At 42.9% G+C, this 17,976-nt stretch overlaps 1 protein-coding gene across 6 annotated transcripts in view; it reads right to left on the reverse strand.

The window, feature by feature from the left end:
* The window catches only part of TSNARE1 (t-SNARE domain containing 1), a 469,756-nt gene that overhangs the window by 262,723 nt on the left and 189,057 nt on the right, over positions 1-17,976 (reverse strand). For all 6 annotated transcript variants that reach the window (XM_071421896.1, XM_071421899.1, XM_071421900.1 and 3 more), the window contains one exon: positions 666-756. In XM_071421896.1, coding sequence (XP_071277997.1) covers positions 666-756 — 91 coding nt within the window. The remainder of the gene's footprint in view (positions 1-665; positions 757-17,976) is intronic.

Genomic DNA, 17,976 nt, shown 5'->3' on the forward strand with positions numbered 1-17,976 from the left:
TTGGGAGGTCAAAAACCTTCTGTTTGTCCATTATTTGCACTGGGGACAATAAGATGGGGATCATTCCTACCCTGTGACACTGATACTGAGTTGAACAGCCCAGTCTGCACACAAAACAGATGGGATTTTCTTCAGTAAACTGCAGAATTCAGAGTGGAGTAAATTCTAATTTAAAATCCTGCTCTGATCTGGCCACAGCCTGTATTTATCTACCCCCAAAGTTGCCTTTGCACTGAATCAGTGTCATATCCAGATATATTCCATGGCTTTGGCCTTTCCAGACACTTAACACACTCCCAGACTCACCTGCACCCCACAACTGAGTCTTTAACCAATGCCAAACTCATGTGAAGCCAGATGATTTCTGCAATATTTTCACCCAAACTGAAACCCTGAGATAGATATGAACTGGCCAAAGGCTTTTTTGCTGAATTCTTGATTTCCAATTCTACATGATCCAGTTTTGGGAGAAGAACTGGTGTCCGCAGCTGCTTTCCCCTGGGTCATTTATAAGTGAAAACTACACTTGTTTGAGAGGCAAGGAAGTTATAGCAAGACACAGAGCTTAACAGCTTTAAAGCACCCACTGCCACTTCTTATTTTCGTTATTCCTCCTTCCACAAACCCCATCATTCTCCCCCAACAGCATCTTGAGTGACACATACCCTGGATGAGCCTCTGACAACCTCAGACAGCTGCTTGATGGCTTTGGTGCTAGTCGTGATGGTTTTATTAGTCTCCTGCTGGGTGGCATGCCTGCAGAAGAGAAGAGATGATGGGAATTGCAATTGAAATTAATTGCATAATGAGACACTTGGAGAAATCTATCAAGCTGCAGAGCAATTGAGACAACACAACAACAGCAGCACGAGGAGGCTCAGGAGGGCTGCAGGAGTCCTGGGTCTTGACCAGCAATGGAAGCCAGAAGGAAATACTGGGAAGGAGCTGCCCAAAATATTCTCCCTGCTGTCAGCACAAAGACAATGCCTGTGAACCATTCAAAGGGAAGTGATGGGGTGAAAACAGGGGGGTGGACAGGGAACAAGGCCATCACAGGTGGTTGGTACTCCAAATTTTCAAAGAAGGGTTGTACAGCCAAAGGAGACAGGACTGGGGAGTTGCCTGATGGCTTGTCCAGGAGAAATATTGTTCTCAGGAGAGAAATCTGAAATGGAGCAGGACAAATTTACTTACCCTGGCCATCTGCCCCTTAATGACACAGTATCTCCAGGAAAGCACTGGGCATGTGAAGGTGCAGAGCTGCTTCACCATCACTGAAACAGGCAGGAATGGAGCCAAACCAGTCACCCCTCCAGGCATGGGTGTCCCTCCCTTTTACACCCCAAATTCCAGTACCATTATTCTTTATAAGCACTGGTTGCTGGCCTTGCTCTTTGGGACTACACAAATGAATGGGAAGAGACATAAATGCTTCCCAAAGGTATTTATTAGTTCAGTCCAGTAGTTCTCAAGCTTTCTAAGGTCAACAGAGCACTCTCAGTTTCTAAGCTTCTCCAGAGAGCACTTCATATCCTTTCAGTCAGAAAGAAGTGGTTTTCCACGAGGTTTCTACTCAAAACCTCAAGAAATACCTGGAAAAGACCTGGAGAAAATGATGTTTTTTCTCCCTTTGAGGACACACATGAGCATGAGCCACAGTTGTATCAAAGTCTCATTTGTCAGTGCTTTTTTTTTTTTTTTTTTGAGTGGTGAGATTTGAAGTGAATGGAAGTTCTTTGATTAAAAAATGTCAAAATGTCTATTCATGGTCCTTCAGTCCTGAAGACCCATGGCTTGTCTCTCCAGCTCCTTCCTTTTTCTCTGTCAGTTCGGATGGAGAGCTCTTCCAGCCCCTCCTTTGAAGACCAAGGCCAGTCACCAAACCAAACACAATCTTAACTACAAAAACATCAAAAACTCTCTTGCTGAGGTCTCGATCCAAAGTTTAGCAGTTTTTTCCCCACTTCAATGTTTTTGTGCAAACAGCTCAGCTGGGAAAGCTGTCCAGGATCATGGAACCATAGGATGGCCTATGGGATGGAAAGGACCTCCAAGATCATCAATTTCCACCCCCCTGCCATGGGCAGGGACACCTTCCAGTGGACCAAGTTGTTCTAAGCCCCATCCAACGTGGCCTTGAACACTTCCAGGGATGGGGCAGCCACAGCTTCTCTGGGAATCCTGCGCCAGGGCCTCCCCATCCTCCCAGTAAATAAAATTACACTTGAGTTCATACAAGGTATCTGCAAGTGAAAGCTTAGTACACATAAAGACAACATCTCTTAGTTGCAGAACAGGAATTCTGACGTGTGTCAATGGTTGAACACTCACACAGAAGGCATGGGCTCTTCTGGCACTATGCAAGAAGGAGAAATAATCCCATATTAAGACAAAACCAAATGGAAGTATCCAATAACGAGTTATTAGCTCTGTTTATTTAAATTAAGACACAATTTCTGTGTTACTTCATCAAAATGAACTTCATTTACTGATGATCCCAGGACTCGCCACACCAGCTGAGCAATTACATCACTTTTAATTTGAGATGGAAGAGGTCACATCTATCACAGGCAGGTATTCCTCAGTGCCATTGTGAGAGAGGGAGCTGGGAATTGAATCCTGTCACATTGCTAACACTGAGGAGTGCACAGTCAGCCTGATCCCCAATCTCTTAATCAAGTATATCTTGCCACCAAATGCATGAATTCTACAAGCAGCAGATTCAAATCTCAGATTTCCATACCTAATTCCTCTTAATGGAAAGCAAGATGCCAGAGTTGACATCCATTTTGCAGACCTCACTAAATTATCTGCCCACAGAATAACTCAGAGATTTACATACCACTAATTCCCCATCCCCAAAGTAAAATGGCTTGTTAGGCTCTTGATTCTGATCCTTCCCAATCTCTAAAGTTAAATAAAGCCTTCTTAATTTGCATTGTAATGTAAATTTTATGTTAGATATCTTACGTAATAAATTCGTGCTGGGCACGAACTTTACTCTGCTGAAAAAATAAGTGGGAGCAGGAGTACAAAAAAATAAAAGTTCTGCCTTCCACCTCTTAATTCAAAATGCACTTTAACCACCATGCTGGTGCTTGATTTTGGCACTTCCCACTATGTTGTCAGCACAATTAACTTCTCATTCTTCAGTCTCAGAGATGTGCTCAGGAATCAGACAATGATTATATTTAATTTACATTAAATGCTATTAAGATCTTAATTTAAAAAAAAAGACATCTCAAAACACTGCTTCCTGCACTATTTTATTTTAATTTGTAATGGTAACAAGGCATGTTGCTGTTGTTGTTGCTTTTGTTGTTGTTTTTATTATTAGTATTAACAGCATTATTAGTATTATTATCTGTCTTTATATTCTGCTCCCCATGGAAGTGTGGAAGTTAATTAAAGGGGTGTCTCTCATGAATAAAGTTTCCTTCTCAAAAGAATCCTCCACACAACAGCAAGTTAATACTCCATCTGTGGAGCTGCCAAGTACCTAAAATCTACAGTAAAAGATTTGCCTGCCTACAGCTCTGCTCTGAAAACAAACCCTGGCAGGGTGAGCACCAGAGAGGGCATCTCTTAGGAGGGGTAACATCCCTTGCTGGGCATCTCTGCGTGCACAAACGCTGCAAAGACAAAGCACTAAATAATCCAGGGGATGCCAAACTGCTGCCTACGAGTTCCCTGTGGCTGCTGTTTGCTGGAGGAGCATGGTCCAGTGAATCCCCGATCCCCAGCTGCTCACAGTTTGTTCTTTGAGCGATCATCTCTCTAATTTATTTATCCAGTTTTAAAAGGAGCTCTGCGGAGAGGCAGATGCGGCGGCGGCTGCTCCCCTCCATCCGCAGGGAATGACAGGAAAGAGCTGAACTTCTGCCTCTGCTGCTTCTTTGAGACACTTGATGAATGGGCAAGACAGTGGAAAAATAATCAGACCCCAAGTGCAACAGCAAACACCAGCAAGGGAGGGAGTTCTCCCTGCCTCACCGTGCCTGACCATACTTATAATAATCCCAAAGAGCTTCATTTTCCAGCTCCAGCAGGAAATGCCATTTCCACTCATAAAACAAGATACAGCTTATTTTGTTTTCATCTGATCCCTAATGGAAGAGCAATAATGTGGTTTTTGGGTACAGATCAAAGATACCTTTGCTGTAGTGGTTTGAACACCATTAGATTCAGAATCCCTTCTTTTAGCACAGGGCAGCTGCACGGCAATGGAGTCGTTTTTGCACTTAGGAGTGGTCAAGTAGGATTGGCAAGAATTAAACCAGATAGCTCAGCATAACTCAAAACCTGTCTTTTTCACAAGCTGCTATAATATTTACTGCAGTTTTCTTATCCAAAAAGAGGTAAAAATCAGAGGGCTTTGAGTAGAGCCCTGAGCTGCAGGATCTGTGGCTTAAGCAGAAGTAGGCTGAGCAGCTGCATTTACATTTATTCCATTGCTGCTGGAGACAGAGATGCAAAAGGGAGCATCAAATATGCAGAGGGAGATTGGCACCACAGGACATCTCCTTCCTGTCATACAGATGGATTCTGTGAAGGACTGGTGGCTGTGGGAACTGATAGGACCCACCAAACCACAAATACATGTAGATAAGACTTCATGCAGTGCCCATAGGAACAGCAATGGATCCTAAGGATCCTATTTCCTTTTCTCCACCTAATAAAGATGTTTAACTACAGAGAAAATCCAACAGAGATTCTTTGTGGTTTGTGGAGGTGGGGGAGGGCACCTGTAACATGAAGTTCTGCCCTGGAATGTGGTGAAAACCCTCAAAAAATGCCCTATTTTTCAAGCTATTAGTGGTGAGCTGAGAGGAGCACCATGTGCTGGGTTTTTGGTGTTGAATTGTATTAAAACCCATCTGCCACGCCAGCCTCAAATCAACACCCTGAGAGTGAGGCAGAGATTTGGCAGGTGAGCTGCTAAGCTGACCTGGAGGAACGTGACTGGCAGTCAGCCCCTCTAAACTACAAAGTTTAGTCCAGTTTTCATACATATGAAAACATATATTCATACATTTTCTAACCTATTCCTCTTTGGAGTGTGTGTGGACATTCATCCTTTGGGTAAAGGGATGTGCCCCAAGGATGTCCCTCAAGGCTGAGTGAAAAAGATTTGCCTCCAGTTATTGGCCTGGGTGAGTTACATCAATCTCTAATAATTGTTTGTTTTTGTAGCTTTAACATAATTTCTTCAATATTGCTTTGATTTAGTGCACTATCCTGTCTGATACCGTAAGTTGTTTTTAGCTTTTATGCTGCGTAGTAAATAAATCTGATTGAGTTATTTTGTTTAAATCATTTATCATAAGGAATAATCCATTTTCATAGACATATATCTGATTTGCCACCATTAAAATCTGAGGGACAAAGTTGCAAAACTTGGACTGTTGACAAAGTCCAGGGATAAGCCTGAATCCAGCTGCCCCCAGGCTCCTCTCTGAGGAGTTTAGAAAGCAAAGGGATCCTCTCCTCTCTTCATCTCATGACTCAGTGGGAGCTTCTCTAACAAACTTTGTCTGAACCTTCAACAGCACCTCCAAAATGATGCAGAGAATCCTCACTGGAGAGATGACCCAGCCTTATGGTGCATCCTACACAGCCAGGATGATCCTACACCAGAACCAGAGAATATCCTGAGCTGGAAAGGACCCATGAGGGTCATCCCAGCCCAGCTCCTGGCCCTGCACAGGACAATCCCAACAATCCCACCCCGACCCTGAGGGAATTGGTCAAATGCTCCTTGAGCTCTGGCAGCCTTGGGGCCATGACCAGTCCTTGGGGAGCCTGTTCAGTGCTCAAGGACATTTTGGGGGAAGAACCTTTTCCTGATATCCAACCTAAGCCTCTCCTGACACAGCTCCAGCCATTCTCATTCCCTTGGGTCCTGTCACTGGTCACCAGTGAGATCATTGTCTGCCTCTCTCTTCCCATCATGAGGAATCTGAAACACTCATCTATAGGATGGAAATGTTTTCTGCCTTAGATCACTGCACTTTACAGAACCACAGAAATGCCAAGATGTATGGAAAATCACACTGTGAAAAGCTGACAGAGGAGTTCAGCAAATTTATTTGAGTGAAGGGAGAGTCCACCAGGGCACACCCATGGGGTTTTCTCTCTCTGGGATTTTGGAGAGCACAAAATCCTTTCATCTCAAACTCCCAGCCACATGTTGCACTCCTCCTTTCCCCATTGCCTGAGGTACCAGGAAGGTGCAGCCTTCCCAAACCACTTACCCCATATTCCCCCTTGAACCTGGCATTTTACCCCAAAGTTCAGAAACTCAGGCTTGTGCACACCCCCTTGTTTCAGGAGTCAGTGTCCGGGTTCTGTAGCAATCCTTGAAGTTAACAGAGACATTATGACCCATTTCAAAGACATTAACACCCACCCCTCACCCATGGAATTGTTTATAAAGACATCAGCGCAGATCTTCCCTATCCAAGACTCGTGGCTCTGTTTCTGCATGATGAATTCAGGGGGCATCTCTCACCTCTAAAAATTTATTGCAGATGTAAACAAAGCAGGAAGACAAACTAGGAGGAAAGGTTATTTTTTAGAATCACAGCATCACAGTCTCACAGGATGGTTTGGGTTGAAAGCAACCTCAGAGGCCAAACCCATTAGATCAGGTTCCTCGGGACCCCATCCAACACCTGGCCTAAGGTGTTGCACTAATTTTCACCAAGCCCTAAAGTATATTTACTGTGTTGTTACAGTCATCAAAGGAAGAACAGTTAAATCTACTTATTCTGGTTCCAAACTGACTTTCTCAGCCATTTCCCCCCCCACACCACTTTTTCTTTTTCAAGACCTAATTGTGCATGTTGAGGAATAGTTTACAACAGAGCAAAATAAGAGCTCTAATTCTGATCTGTCAGCAAACCCTTTCACATAGGTGTAAATCATCCAGCAGAGTAAAAGTCAGGAGAAATATGGACTGCTACTTCCAGGTTTCAAGCCACACAATATTCTAAAATAAAAGCATCATGGATTTCCAATTTACCTGTCACTTGAAAGTATTAGGAGACGTGGCACTATTTTTCTTACAGGAGCTTAGGGGATGGTCTGTGGCTGTGTGGGAAAAGGAGGGGAGGTATTTCAAACCCCCCTGACACGGGTGAAATACCATCCCAAGAGAGGAACATGGTTTGCAGTTCTGCTGTTCAGTGGTTCTGCATTAAAACACAGGAATTTCTGTCAGCAGCCCTCACAAATTTCATCACAGAAGTGCAAACCTTAGCAAAATTTTTCATGGCTCTTTCAATACCTATTTTTAAATACCTTTTCTATCATGGCTTCTTAAAATTAAATAATCATAAATAAAGAAGCAGTTATTACTGAAATAAGGAGAATGCTGGCTCCCCTGCAGGATTTGACCAGCTGCAGGCAGCTAGTTACTCATTAACCACTACCACCAATTCAGATTTGTGCCTTTCAATGAAATTATCTGCCAAACAGTTTATGAGACACCCCCTTAACCCTGCATCACCTACAGATTAGCTCAGCACCGCCTCAGACTCCATCTGTCAAGTCATTGCTGACAGCTCTCAAAAAGGACCCCATGGGAAGCAGCTCAACAATGTCACTGCCATTAGTCACCTCTCACATTGTTTCTCTTTCTCCCACCCATACTATTCCCAAGGAAGTTTTATTTTTAAAAGTTCCACTTTCTTTCCTAATGAGAGAGCCCCTTGAATCCTTTGTAACCGCCCTGCTAGTACTTGAGATATATTACACCTCCCTCTCCCTCATGATGCAGTAAGCCTCTTAGCTTATGAGAGGCAGAAATTAATTTAATTTGTCATAATTTTCATTTTGACGAACCCTGATGCCTACTGATCATGATAGTTATATTTTTTTAAATTTTTTTTCCCCTCCAGGTGCTGATAAACTACTTATTTCTTTTCGCCTATTCTTGCAACTTTGCTTGTGCTGAGGCAAACCATCCTCCTGCACCAGATTTCTGCAAAAAGCAAACAGATCCCTCCCTTCCCAGCCCAAGGACCTCAGCTGCCCTCCGTGAGCTCTTAATATTCACCCAGATTTCCAGAATCGCCCCGAAAATCCTTTTAGCGCCCCGAGATAAATGGCACCAAGGCTGTGACCGCTCTGATTGCTTTGCCAGTGCTCTCTAATTCTGTCCTGCCTTTCACATTCCTGCATTAACCAGGGGACAGGAGCTCAACATCTGCCACAGAGAGGTCACAGGGATGCGGGGATGTGTTCCTGCCGTAATTCCCCGCGGCAGAGCCGGCGGTGCCTGCAGCAACCACCAAAAGCAGCTGAGCAACACTCAACCTACAGAGCTGTTATCACGCCTTCCTTCCTGTGATTTGCTGCAGCTCCTTGCTGAAGCTTGGATTGGAGCTGCCTTTCCAGGTTTTTCAGGGTTGGGACTCGATGATTTTTAGGGTTGCTTCCAGCCCAAGACATTCTACGATTTGGTGATTTCGATTCTGTGTGGGAAAGCTCAGGGTCGCTGCTTTTAGGGCTCTGTAGATGGAGTTAAGTCAACTTGGAGGGGAGAACTAAAGACTTCCTGAGTCCTGCTTGTAGTCCAGAAAAAGAGAGAAAAAAATTATATACTGTAAAAAGAGTTTTAGAAACTGGTGGAAGTTTCACTGCAGGGGGGTTGGAACTATATAATCTTTATGGTCCCTTCCAACCCAAACCATTCAAAGACTCTGTGATGAAAAATCCCCCTGCCCTGGAATGGCAGAGATATGGATGTTGTCTTAGTTTCATCCTCAAATCTGTTTGAGTGTGGACTCCAACAAATGCAAACTCCCTCTTAACAATTTGCCCATTGCAGAACACGGGCTGGGAGCTACAGACTCAAAATCCAAAATATAACAAATCCCAAGGACTTCATGAAGATAAAAATGATGACTTTGAACCAAGTTTACTCATAATTTATGCTCCTGTAGATTAGCTTGTGTCTTTCAGCATAAAACCACAGAGATTGCTCTGAGGGTGCACAAATGTGCCAGAAGGTGCCCTGCACATACACACAGGCACGTATGTAGGAAAGACAAATGGACAGGAGATTAATGGCACTGCAGATTAATGGAGTCTATTATACTTTCCACACTCCCTCTCTTGGTTTTAGCATTTAACATGCATTCAATACTCGACAGGGCACTGTGAAAAGCAAAGATGAAGAGTTCTTTACTGATGTGAATGAATGATTGCTCCAGCTCTCCTTGAGAAATCACAATGGAACCACTGTTAATAAAAAGAGCCAGTACTTGGAGGATGAAAATTTTTGGTAAAGAGAGAGGTAGATTTTTTAGGTTTTATTTCCATTTTTAAAGTTGCTTTTGCTGGTTCATGTGGTTTTTTGCCACCAAAGTTTTTTCAGTGGCGAGAGCATGCAGAGCAAACATCTGCAAAAAAAGGAACAAATCACATCAATTTCTGAGATGTAGGCATTTTCATCCCAGAAAATACATGTTTCATTTAAAAAAAACCAAAAAAACAAACCACCAAAAACCCCAACATTGCTTAAACCCAGGCAATTTTAATTGAAAAATGAATCCATTTCACTCAAACGACTGCGATGAGTTTTGTTATTTTGTGAAGTGAGCAAGAAATCAAAGGCAAACAAACAGCTTGAGACACTTTTCAGCTGGCTGTGGTTATTTGTGTATTTCTAGTCAGGGGCATTAAAACACAAATGCTCCTGTGTGCATGCTTAAATTAAGGGATGTGCCCAAACCCGGTCCCTCCATCAGGATTTAAGTGAGAAGGAAAAGGCATTAGCAGCAATTGTGCCCCTGGAATTGTCAGCGTGGAGCAAACAGGCTGTCTCATACAGCCGTGAAAAATGTCCACCCTTGGACTAGCAGGAAATCTAAACAGAAAGGCAATGACCAAGCAATTCTTCTGCAGTCCAAAGAGCAAAGCCAGGTGGTTTATCATCTCCGAGAAAGTCAGCTTTAAGAAGCAGCAGACAAATATCCAGAGCCCTGCAGCAGTGCAGGGGCACGCTGGCTTAATGCACAGGAATGTGGGGTTCAGGAGGAAGCAGCTCAGAAAACACATTTGTTACCCTGATCCCCAATTTCATCCCAGGTTATACATGAAGGAAATGTCACCATAAAGTTCATAGACCAAAGTGGAGGAAGGTTTGATTAACACTGGTTTTTTTTGATGGAGAATATGAAGACAATGTTTCAAAACAACAGCACTGGGGACACCAAGTTTGTTAGAAATACACTTTTTAGGCATTATAAAAAGACTTCATAAAGCTCCACACTGATGTTAATAAATAGTGCACTGTAAAAATCAATTATTTAAACTGTGCAATGCAAATGCATTGGTATTTAGAACGGGTGCTGAAGATTATGCAAACTCCACTAACAGTGAAGCAATATGCAAAGAAATCCAATATTTAGCCAACTCCTGCTCTGTGTGTTTTGCTTTGGTACCATCACTGGCAGAGGCAATGGCACAGCTTTTGGCTTCCAAGACAGATGTTTATGTATCCCACAATTTGGGTGTCTCCTGGTATCTCTTTCTTTTCCATATGGAAACTCCATTCAGGTGAGACAAGATGATTTTGGGTTTATTCACCGAGGATTTAAATGCAACTTCACAAACAAGTCCTGCTTCAAACATGGCTCATCCACAGAGTCCATACTCTTCTAAACAGAAAAGCATCTTTTGGACCTCTCATTACACAGACAGAACCCTTTCTGTCCCCAAAAAAACAGTCTTACTATGCTTTATTTACGTCCCACATTTCACCTCCCTAGTCTCAACCCTCTCTCTTACATGTCCTACAGAGAAGGAAATAAATTTTCCCTCCATACCATTTCCACACTCCCAATAATATTAATTTCACCAAAACCAAACACCATCCATAAGTCCTTTAATTCCTAAAAAAACCCCAATAAAACCCCCCAAAAAAACCCAAAAAAACAAAACCCAAACAATTTCACACCAAGAATTTGCTACTATACTTTTTTATATCAATCTCCCTAAACTCAGAAGCTCAATTCCAAATTCCTGTGTAAGTCTCCTCAGCCCTAGTGAGGAGATGAGGCACATCTTGAGTGCTGTGGCCAGTTCTGGGCTCTTCAGTACAAGGAGAGACATGGAGCTCCTGGAATGGGGCCAGTGAAGGGTGATAAGGATGATTTGGGGACTGGAGCATGTCTGATAAGAAAATACTGAAGGAGCTGGGGCTGTTCAGCCTCAAGAAAAGACAACTGAGAGGGGACCTTATCCTTGTCTGTGTCTGCAGGGAGGGCTCTGAGCAGGGACCAGGCTCTGCTTGGTGTTCCCAGCAATGGGACAGGAGGAATGGGCAGGAACTGATGCCCAGGAAGTTCCACCTGAACATGAGGAAGAACTTCTGAGCACTGGAATAGATCATCCAGAGAGGGTGTGGAGTCTCCTTCACTGCAGATATTCCAGAGCCTTCTGGACACAATCCTGAGCCTGTGCCCTGGGATGGCCCTGCTGGAGCAGGGAGGTGGCACCAGGTGACCCCACTGTGGTCTCTTCCAGCCTGACCCATTCTGGGATTCTGCATTCCCAAAACATTTCCCAGCCACATCAGCTGAGCTAGGACAGGACCTCCTGCCCCAGGACATCTCCACACATTTCTAAAGCACAGCCACTCCCAATCCTCACCTGTCCAGCTTCAGCGACTGAGGAAACCTACCAGGGCTTCTCCCTCTGGTCCTCTGATCACATTTCCCCTGACAGGGGATGTCCAAACCACTTCCTCACCACCTAAAATTCATCCCACATTTATACCCACCACCATGTCCTGAGCCAGACCTGCAGCTCTCAGCCTGCCTGGTGCAAAAATATTGGGACCAGAATGGGAAGCTGCAAACTGATGCTGCTTCAGACAGAAAAAAAAAAAAAAAAATTACCTTCATGACTCCTTCTGAAGGTGATCACTTCCACTGCTGATGAGAATGGCTTTAACAGCTCCATGTCCTGTGGGCTGGGGCTCTCTGCTCTCACCAGTGCCATTTCTGCTCACTCTGAACCATCCTGAGCAGCTCCCTCAACTCCACAGCAAGAGCAAACACCAAGTGCTCCACAACTTTGTTTTTCCTCTCTCCTCCACCTCCTCCTCTGCTGGAAGGGGTTTTGGAGTACAGTGCTATGCAGAGGGAGATCAGCTGGAGGAAAGAGACATTTTAAAGTACAAAGTGAAGCGTAAAAGTCGATGTTGGTAACAGTGCTGGCGCTTTCTGAACACACTCCCTTGAGGCACTTGTGCCAGGATCTATTTTTTCTGATTTTGTTTTTTTTTTTTTTTTTTTTGAGCAGATGACAGGAGAGCAGAAAAATGTGAACATAATATAAGGCAGGAATCAGCTTTAAAATATGTTTGCTTGAGAGCAGGATTTTTTTTTTTTTTTGTTGTGGTTTTATTTGTTTTCATATTGCACTTTGTTCTCAAAAGCACAGAGATAACTGGAAGGAATTGTGCTGGGAAGAGAAATGGATCTCAGCAGCCTACTTGCCACCTATTGCTCTATCCCTTATACTTCATATGCCTCTTTAAATCTGACATCTCTGCAACTTTCTGAGCATAAGGGCAAGCTGTGAAGTACAAGGCAAATTAATATATTTATCCCGCACAGAGTGCAATGCACTCAAAATACGGAGTCTAAATCTCCAAATACTTTTCTTTCTCCTTCACTGTCCTTTCCATTCACCTTACATTTCCCTCTGCCTGGCAGTGCTTTTTGAGCAACACTTTAATTTAGCAGGCAGATAGATGTATCTGTCTCTTTTCAGGAATGATTACCTTTCCAAAACAGGCAAAAATCTTGAAAGAAATGCCGCTGGTGAGACTCCTCTGCTCATCAGCCCCACATTTCATTACTTTAAAGATCCTTCAGGCTCTCAGGTGACAATAATGCATAATTTCCAGCGTGCCAGAAGTCGCTCTTCCCCACCACCCTGCAAGTGACATCAGACCATAAAGCAGACGAGCACTTAGATTACAAAAACACAAGGCACTTTATTGGCCCATAAAACACCCGCTAGAGCGGCCATGTGAATGAAGACCCCATTTTGTGGGGCAATAAATTTTGCACCAGCACCCAAAAGGCTCTGTTATTACAGGAGTTGTGCAAATCACCATCCCTGGTCCATGACAAAAAAAAACCCTGACTGTGGCCAGGATGATTTGTGCCTCCACAACAATTAAAATGCACCACTGGTCGTCCAAAAAATTAAACTTCAAAGAGACCCTGCCCTAGTAAGAAACGAGTACAAATAGATAATAAAAGGATAAACAAACAGAATAAAAGACCTGAGGAAGTCCATTACAAATCACCAGGCTCTGAGGTTTGTTTCAGGTGAGGCAAGACTCTCTTTCTGCTGGCAGAAGCATTTAATGAGCTCAGATACAGCAACTCTCTGTTTACAGGGAGGGCCAAGGGAAATATCCAAGCTTTCCAATCCATTCAAATGTGAAAACTGTGAGCCCCGTTATCAGAAACCTCTGCTGCTGATAGCAAATTTGTTCTCTAGGGGGAAAATGGATTCAGCTTAAGAACCACTGTTAAGAGTCCAATGCAGGTGCTTAAAAGAAAATTACCTGATGAAAGATCAATAATGTTTCTCCTCTCCCTGAATCGAGGCTCATGTGCAGAATAAAAAATTCCAGAGTCTGAGTCTCTATTGCCTTGCTTCAACATGAGCCATTGTAAATGTAACCAGGGTAGGAAATGACATATTTAAAATCATGTGTTGAAAATCACATTGCATTTGTGCAGGTAGGGACCCAAAAAGAGAAGAAAACAGAGAAAGTCACACTCAGTGCACTGTCAAACCAGATGGAGCAGCCCAAACACGTTTCCTTGCAGCCTCAGTGCTTAAAACCAGCCTTTCATACAAAATGGTTAAGTGTGCTAAGTTTATGCAACAGCTGCCAGAAAGTTGAGCACATGGATCCAGCTGAGAAGTTCCCTAAATGAATTCAGCAGCAATATCCATTGAAGGACCAAAGCACCACAGGAGAGATGCTACTGAAGCATGTGACTGACCTTTCTTTTTAAAATAAAAGGATTTTACATCAAAACGGGGTCAGGCTGAAATGCAAGAAGCTAAAGGGAGTAATCCTAAATATAATTTTTTTCCTTTTCCTTCCCGAATGAACAGAAGAGTTTGTTCACCTGAAAATGGACTTCTGGAGTACAGTGAAAATCTGGGGAATTTCAGACACATGTGATTTTGGATAAATGGTGATGGATCAGCTATTACACAGCAGAAAGAGATTTCCCCCTACTTGTCAGCTCTCTAAAATCTCCCAGTTGATGTGTGCTGTGGTAGCAACAGAAGGCACATGTCAACTCCAAAATTCTGAGCTACTTTTGAGTGATTTGAATCAATAATCTTGTTGGATTTGAATCAATAATTTTTTCTAATAAAACCATTGAAATTAACAGTTGGGGATAGTGGATTATATGCAGAGTCCTGCCCTTGGGTCACAACAATTCCCTGCAGTGCTGCAGGCTGGGGGCAGAGTGGCTGGAAAGGGATCCCATACTATCCAGTGTTAATTCTTTAATTGAGAGAAAACAGTCAGTATCAGATGTTCCAAATCCCAAACCAGTTCTTGGTTTGGTTTTTATGTTTCAGGACTTCTCCCAGCTGAACAAACCACAAACACTGGTGAGATCCAGACTCATGATTGCTGATGCATGCGACATCCAAGCCACCCTTCCAACCACCTCTTCTCAGGACTGCACCACCCTGGGAGGCACCAAAACACAGACTGTGGCTCTGTAGTTCCTCCAAAACCTGTAGGAGTTGAGTGTCTGCTCCTTCCATGAGTTTAAAAACACCAGTTCCATGGACACAGGCAGATTTGCTTCCCTTAAAGCTCTTTTGCTCTCCAGGCTGACGGTTCCTGCACAGAGAATGACACCAACCAGTTCTGCTGTCAATTTGTGCACTGGCTTCTGGCTGGAGCATTCACCTGCATCCCTTCCCCTTATCCCAGAATTGCTGAGAAGGCACAAAGATAAGCAAGCTGGAGGCATGAGGTCAGCACGGGTAAGAGATAAGACAGGAATGAGTCCCACCCTCTCCCTTAACTGAGGTCTACAGGCACCTGAGGCTGCCAAAAGCCTGATCAGAGTTGGGTTTGTTCTTCTTGTTGGTCCAGATGACAACCAGAAAACCATCCCAACCAACATGATTTTGTGATGTGTTGAGCTCTGCTCAGATTGCTGGATTGATGATTTTCCCCAGAATTTATCACCCTTTTCCTTTCACCACTTCATTCCAAGGGTAAGTGAGGGCTATCTCTGGTCAAAAAAACCCCAAAATGTTTGGAAAGCCCTGAAGCATCCACACAATTTAAATAAAATAGAATTAAAAAAATAAAATCACTGCTTCCTGATTATCTACTTTTTCTCATTAATGGCAAAAAATTAAAAGAAATTAAGTCATCACTGGGTGGAACAGCTAAGACAACTTGATATTTTTAGCTGCATTGCCAAACAGAAATGTTCTGCCCATACATTCCACCCTGTTAGACCAACATTTAGCTGGGTATTTTGGGGTTCTCTAAGCAGCTCCATCAGATCAGAGTGCCCACAATGGTCCTGGCAAGGCTGCAGCCATTCCCAGCCCTGCCTGTCCCTGTCACAGGCAGCCACAGCTTCAGTTCAGCAAGATTTCAGTAGATTTTACACCCTTGGTGAGATAAAATTTTGTGCCATACTCTCTTACTATCTCTTACAGAAGATAAAAAATCTTTATCAGTGCAGGATCCTATCTACCCTAAAAACTCCCATAAAGGAACTTGCTGAGTGAGCTGTATTCCTTTGATTACTCCACATCAATCCCTTGCATAAATGTATTAATTTAATGCCACTTTAGAAGTGTGTTTTATTACTATTTTGGAGGCTGGAAGATGTCAGAGATAACCACAAAGAAAGGTCTTGGGTGCTGTCTCAGTGAGAACAGAAAACAAAACCAGCAATCCACAGCAGCAGCTTTCTAACAATGATAGAAAATCAAATTGTCAAATGTCTGGATGTTTGTCCGATCACATCCAGAATCAGATCAGGGAATTTTTTTTCTTAATAGAAAGAAAATATTGCAGGAATATCCTTCTTCCCTTCTGCCCTTCCTCCCTGGAGAGCTGATTTTTAACACTCCTTTACTATTTCCCAACCAGCCTGACACTGTCCAGGACAGTAAATTGGAGATGATAAAAAGTTTACCAGAGTTTAGACAACATGCCTTGTTAGAAGAGCCCAGCAGTTCAGTAACAGCTGTTGTCTCTTGAGAAAATCTGTTTGCAGATGGGATGGTTGGGGAAAATCCAAGGTATTTCAGTTTCAGTTAATTGTTAAAAATTCAAAGCAGCTTAGAAGCCATTGCTGAAACTCCAGAGATGTTAAGCAATAATAATAAAAAAACTAATAAAACTGTGGGTCCAGGAGAAAGCACTGACCATACTAAAGCCTATTTCGTATATGCTGGCTTTTTCCATGTTTCCTGTTCAGCAGAATAAATTTTTCCTTTTGTTGTTGAAGAAAATAACTATTCCTTACCTGCACAACAAGATGAAATTTAACATTGAGACTGCACTAGCTGATATTGTTCGGATGTTGACTGGAGGAGCAAAAAGATTTTTTAAAAGCTTGAGGAAATAACCTTAAAAAGGAGATGTTTTCCTACCCTGCATTTTCTGCTGGATTGTCTCTTATTTTTTTCTGCTAAGATAAAAAACCTGAGGTCACCCAAGACTGCTCCTTTCCAGCCAAATATCCAACTGTCTCACATCAGCTGCCCTGCTCAAAACTTTTTGTTTTGCTTTGTTTTTTATTCCACAATTGCCTCCAAGGACAATTTTTCCTCCACACTGAAAGCACTGGCCAGGTGCACGCTGCTCCCACAGAGAGCACAGCACTTGCTTTTCCTTTTACAGCACTATTTTAAAACGTGCATCAATGAGCCAGGTTACTTCTGTTTTAACGTTTTGGCTTCTTTCCTGCTTCAGTTCCCCTTTCTGCTGTACTCAGAACCAATTTCTGCTTCTTTCCTCCTGTTTTCTCTGCCTTGCCAATGGGGCTGGGAGGTTCACCCAGCACAGCAAAGTGATGCTCTCATTTGGGCTCTCACTGCACTACAATGCTGGCAAACAATATTGAAATCTCATTTTAGGACCAAGATGTAATTGGGTCTGAACTTCCCTCCGGTCCTACCCTGACGTAATTCCATTACCTTTAATGGAATTACTCTCGATTTGCACCGGTGTCTTGAATTGAACTTTTGCTTTTCAGGATTTATATATCTTGTTTTCCTACCATTTAAAACAAGAAGCCAGCCAAAGTCATTTCCAACTCATTTTCCCTTCCCCAATAAATTCAGGCATTATTACAGTTTATCTCTGTGACCTCCACTTGCTCTTGTACATCATCCATCTCATTATTCACGGTTCCTGCAGGACTTTGCATTCCATTATCTCCTATTTATAAACCCAGATGTCTGAGAACAAAAGGGGGCAGGGTTCTCCAGAATACACCTTTCTGGCCTCTTTACAAATTTTCTTACTCATTTCCAGCTGCTCCCTGCCTACAGCCTCTTCTTTATCCTCCTGAAATTTGTGTTCTGTCCTTTAAACACAGCTTCCCATGACCCACCCTGTGACTAAGAAAAGGAAGATCCAAAGAGGCATTGCAGATAATTTGTGAAGTAGCAGAAACATAAAGAGACATTTGACATTATCCAGTTTTTAGTTCAGTCCAGGTGAGAAACCATAATTGTTGATGTGGTGGGTGATCACAAAATGAGAGGTGGGAAAAAGGCTTCCAGTTCATCATCAAAGAACATTATTTAGCCCACACTCTGTAAATAATACTAAATTATTCAGCAATGTAGTGGTGGATAAATTTTGCAAATTAAAAAGAAAATGGAGAAATAAAAAAAAATGAATTAATATATCTGGATGCAGTCACC

Source organism: Agelaius tricolor, unplaced genomic scaffold (genome assembly GCF_023055355.1).
Source record: "Agelaius tricolor isolate 1412-34295 unplaced genomic scaffold, bAgeTri1.0.p SCAF_2, whole genome shotgun sequence".
Taxonomy (NCBI): Eukaryota; Metazoa; Chordata; class Aves; order Passeriformes; family Icteridae; genus Agelaius; species Agelaius tricolor.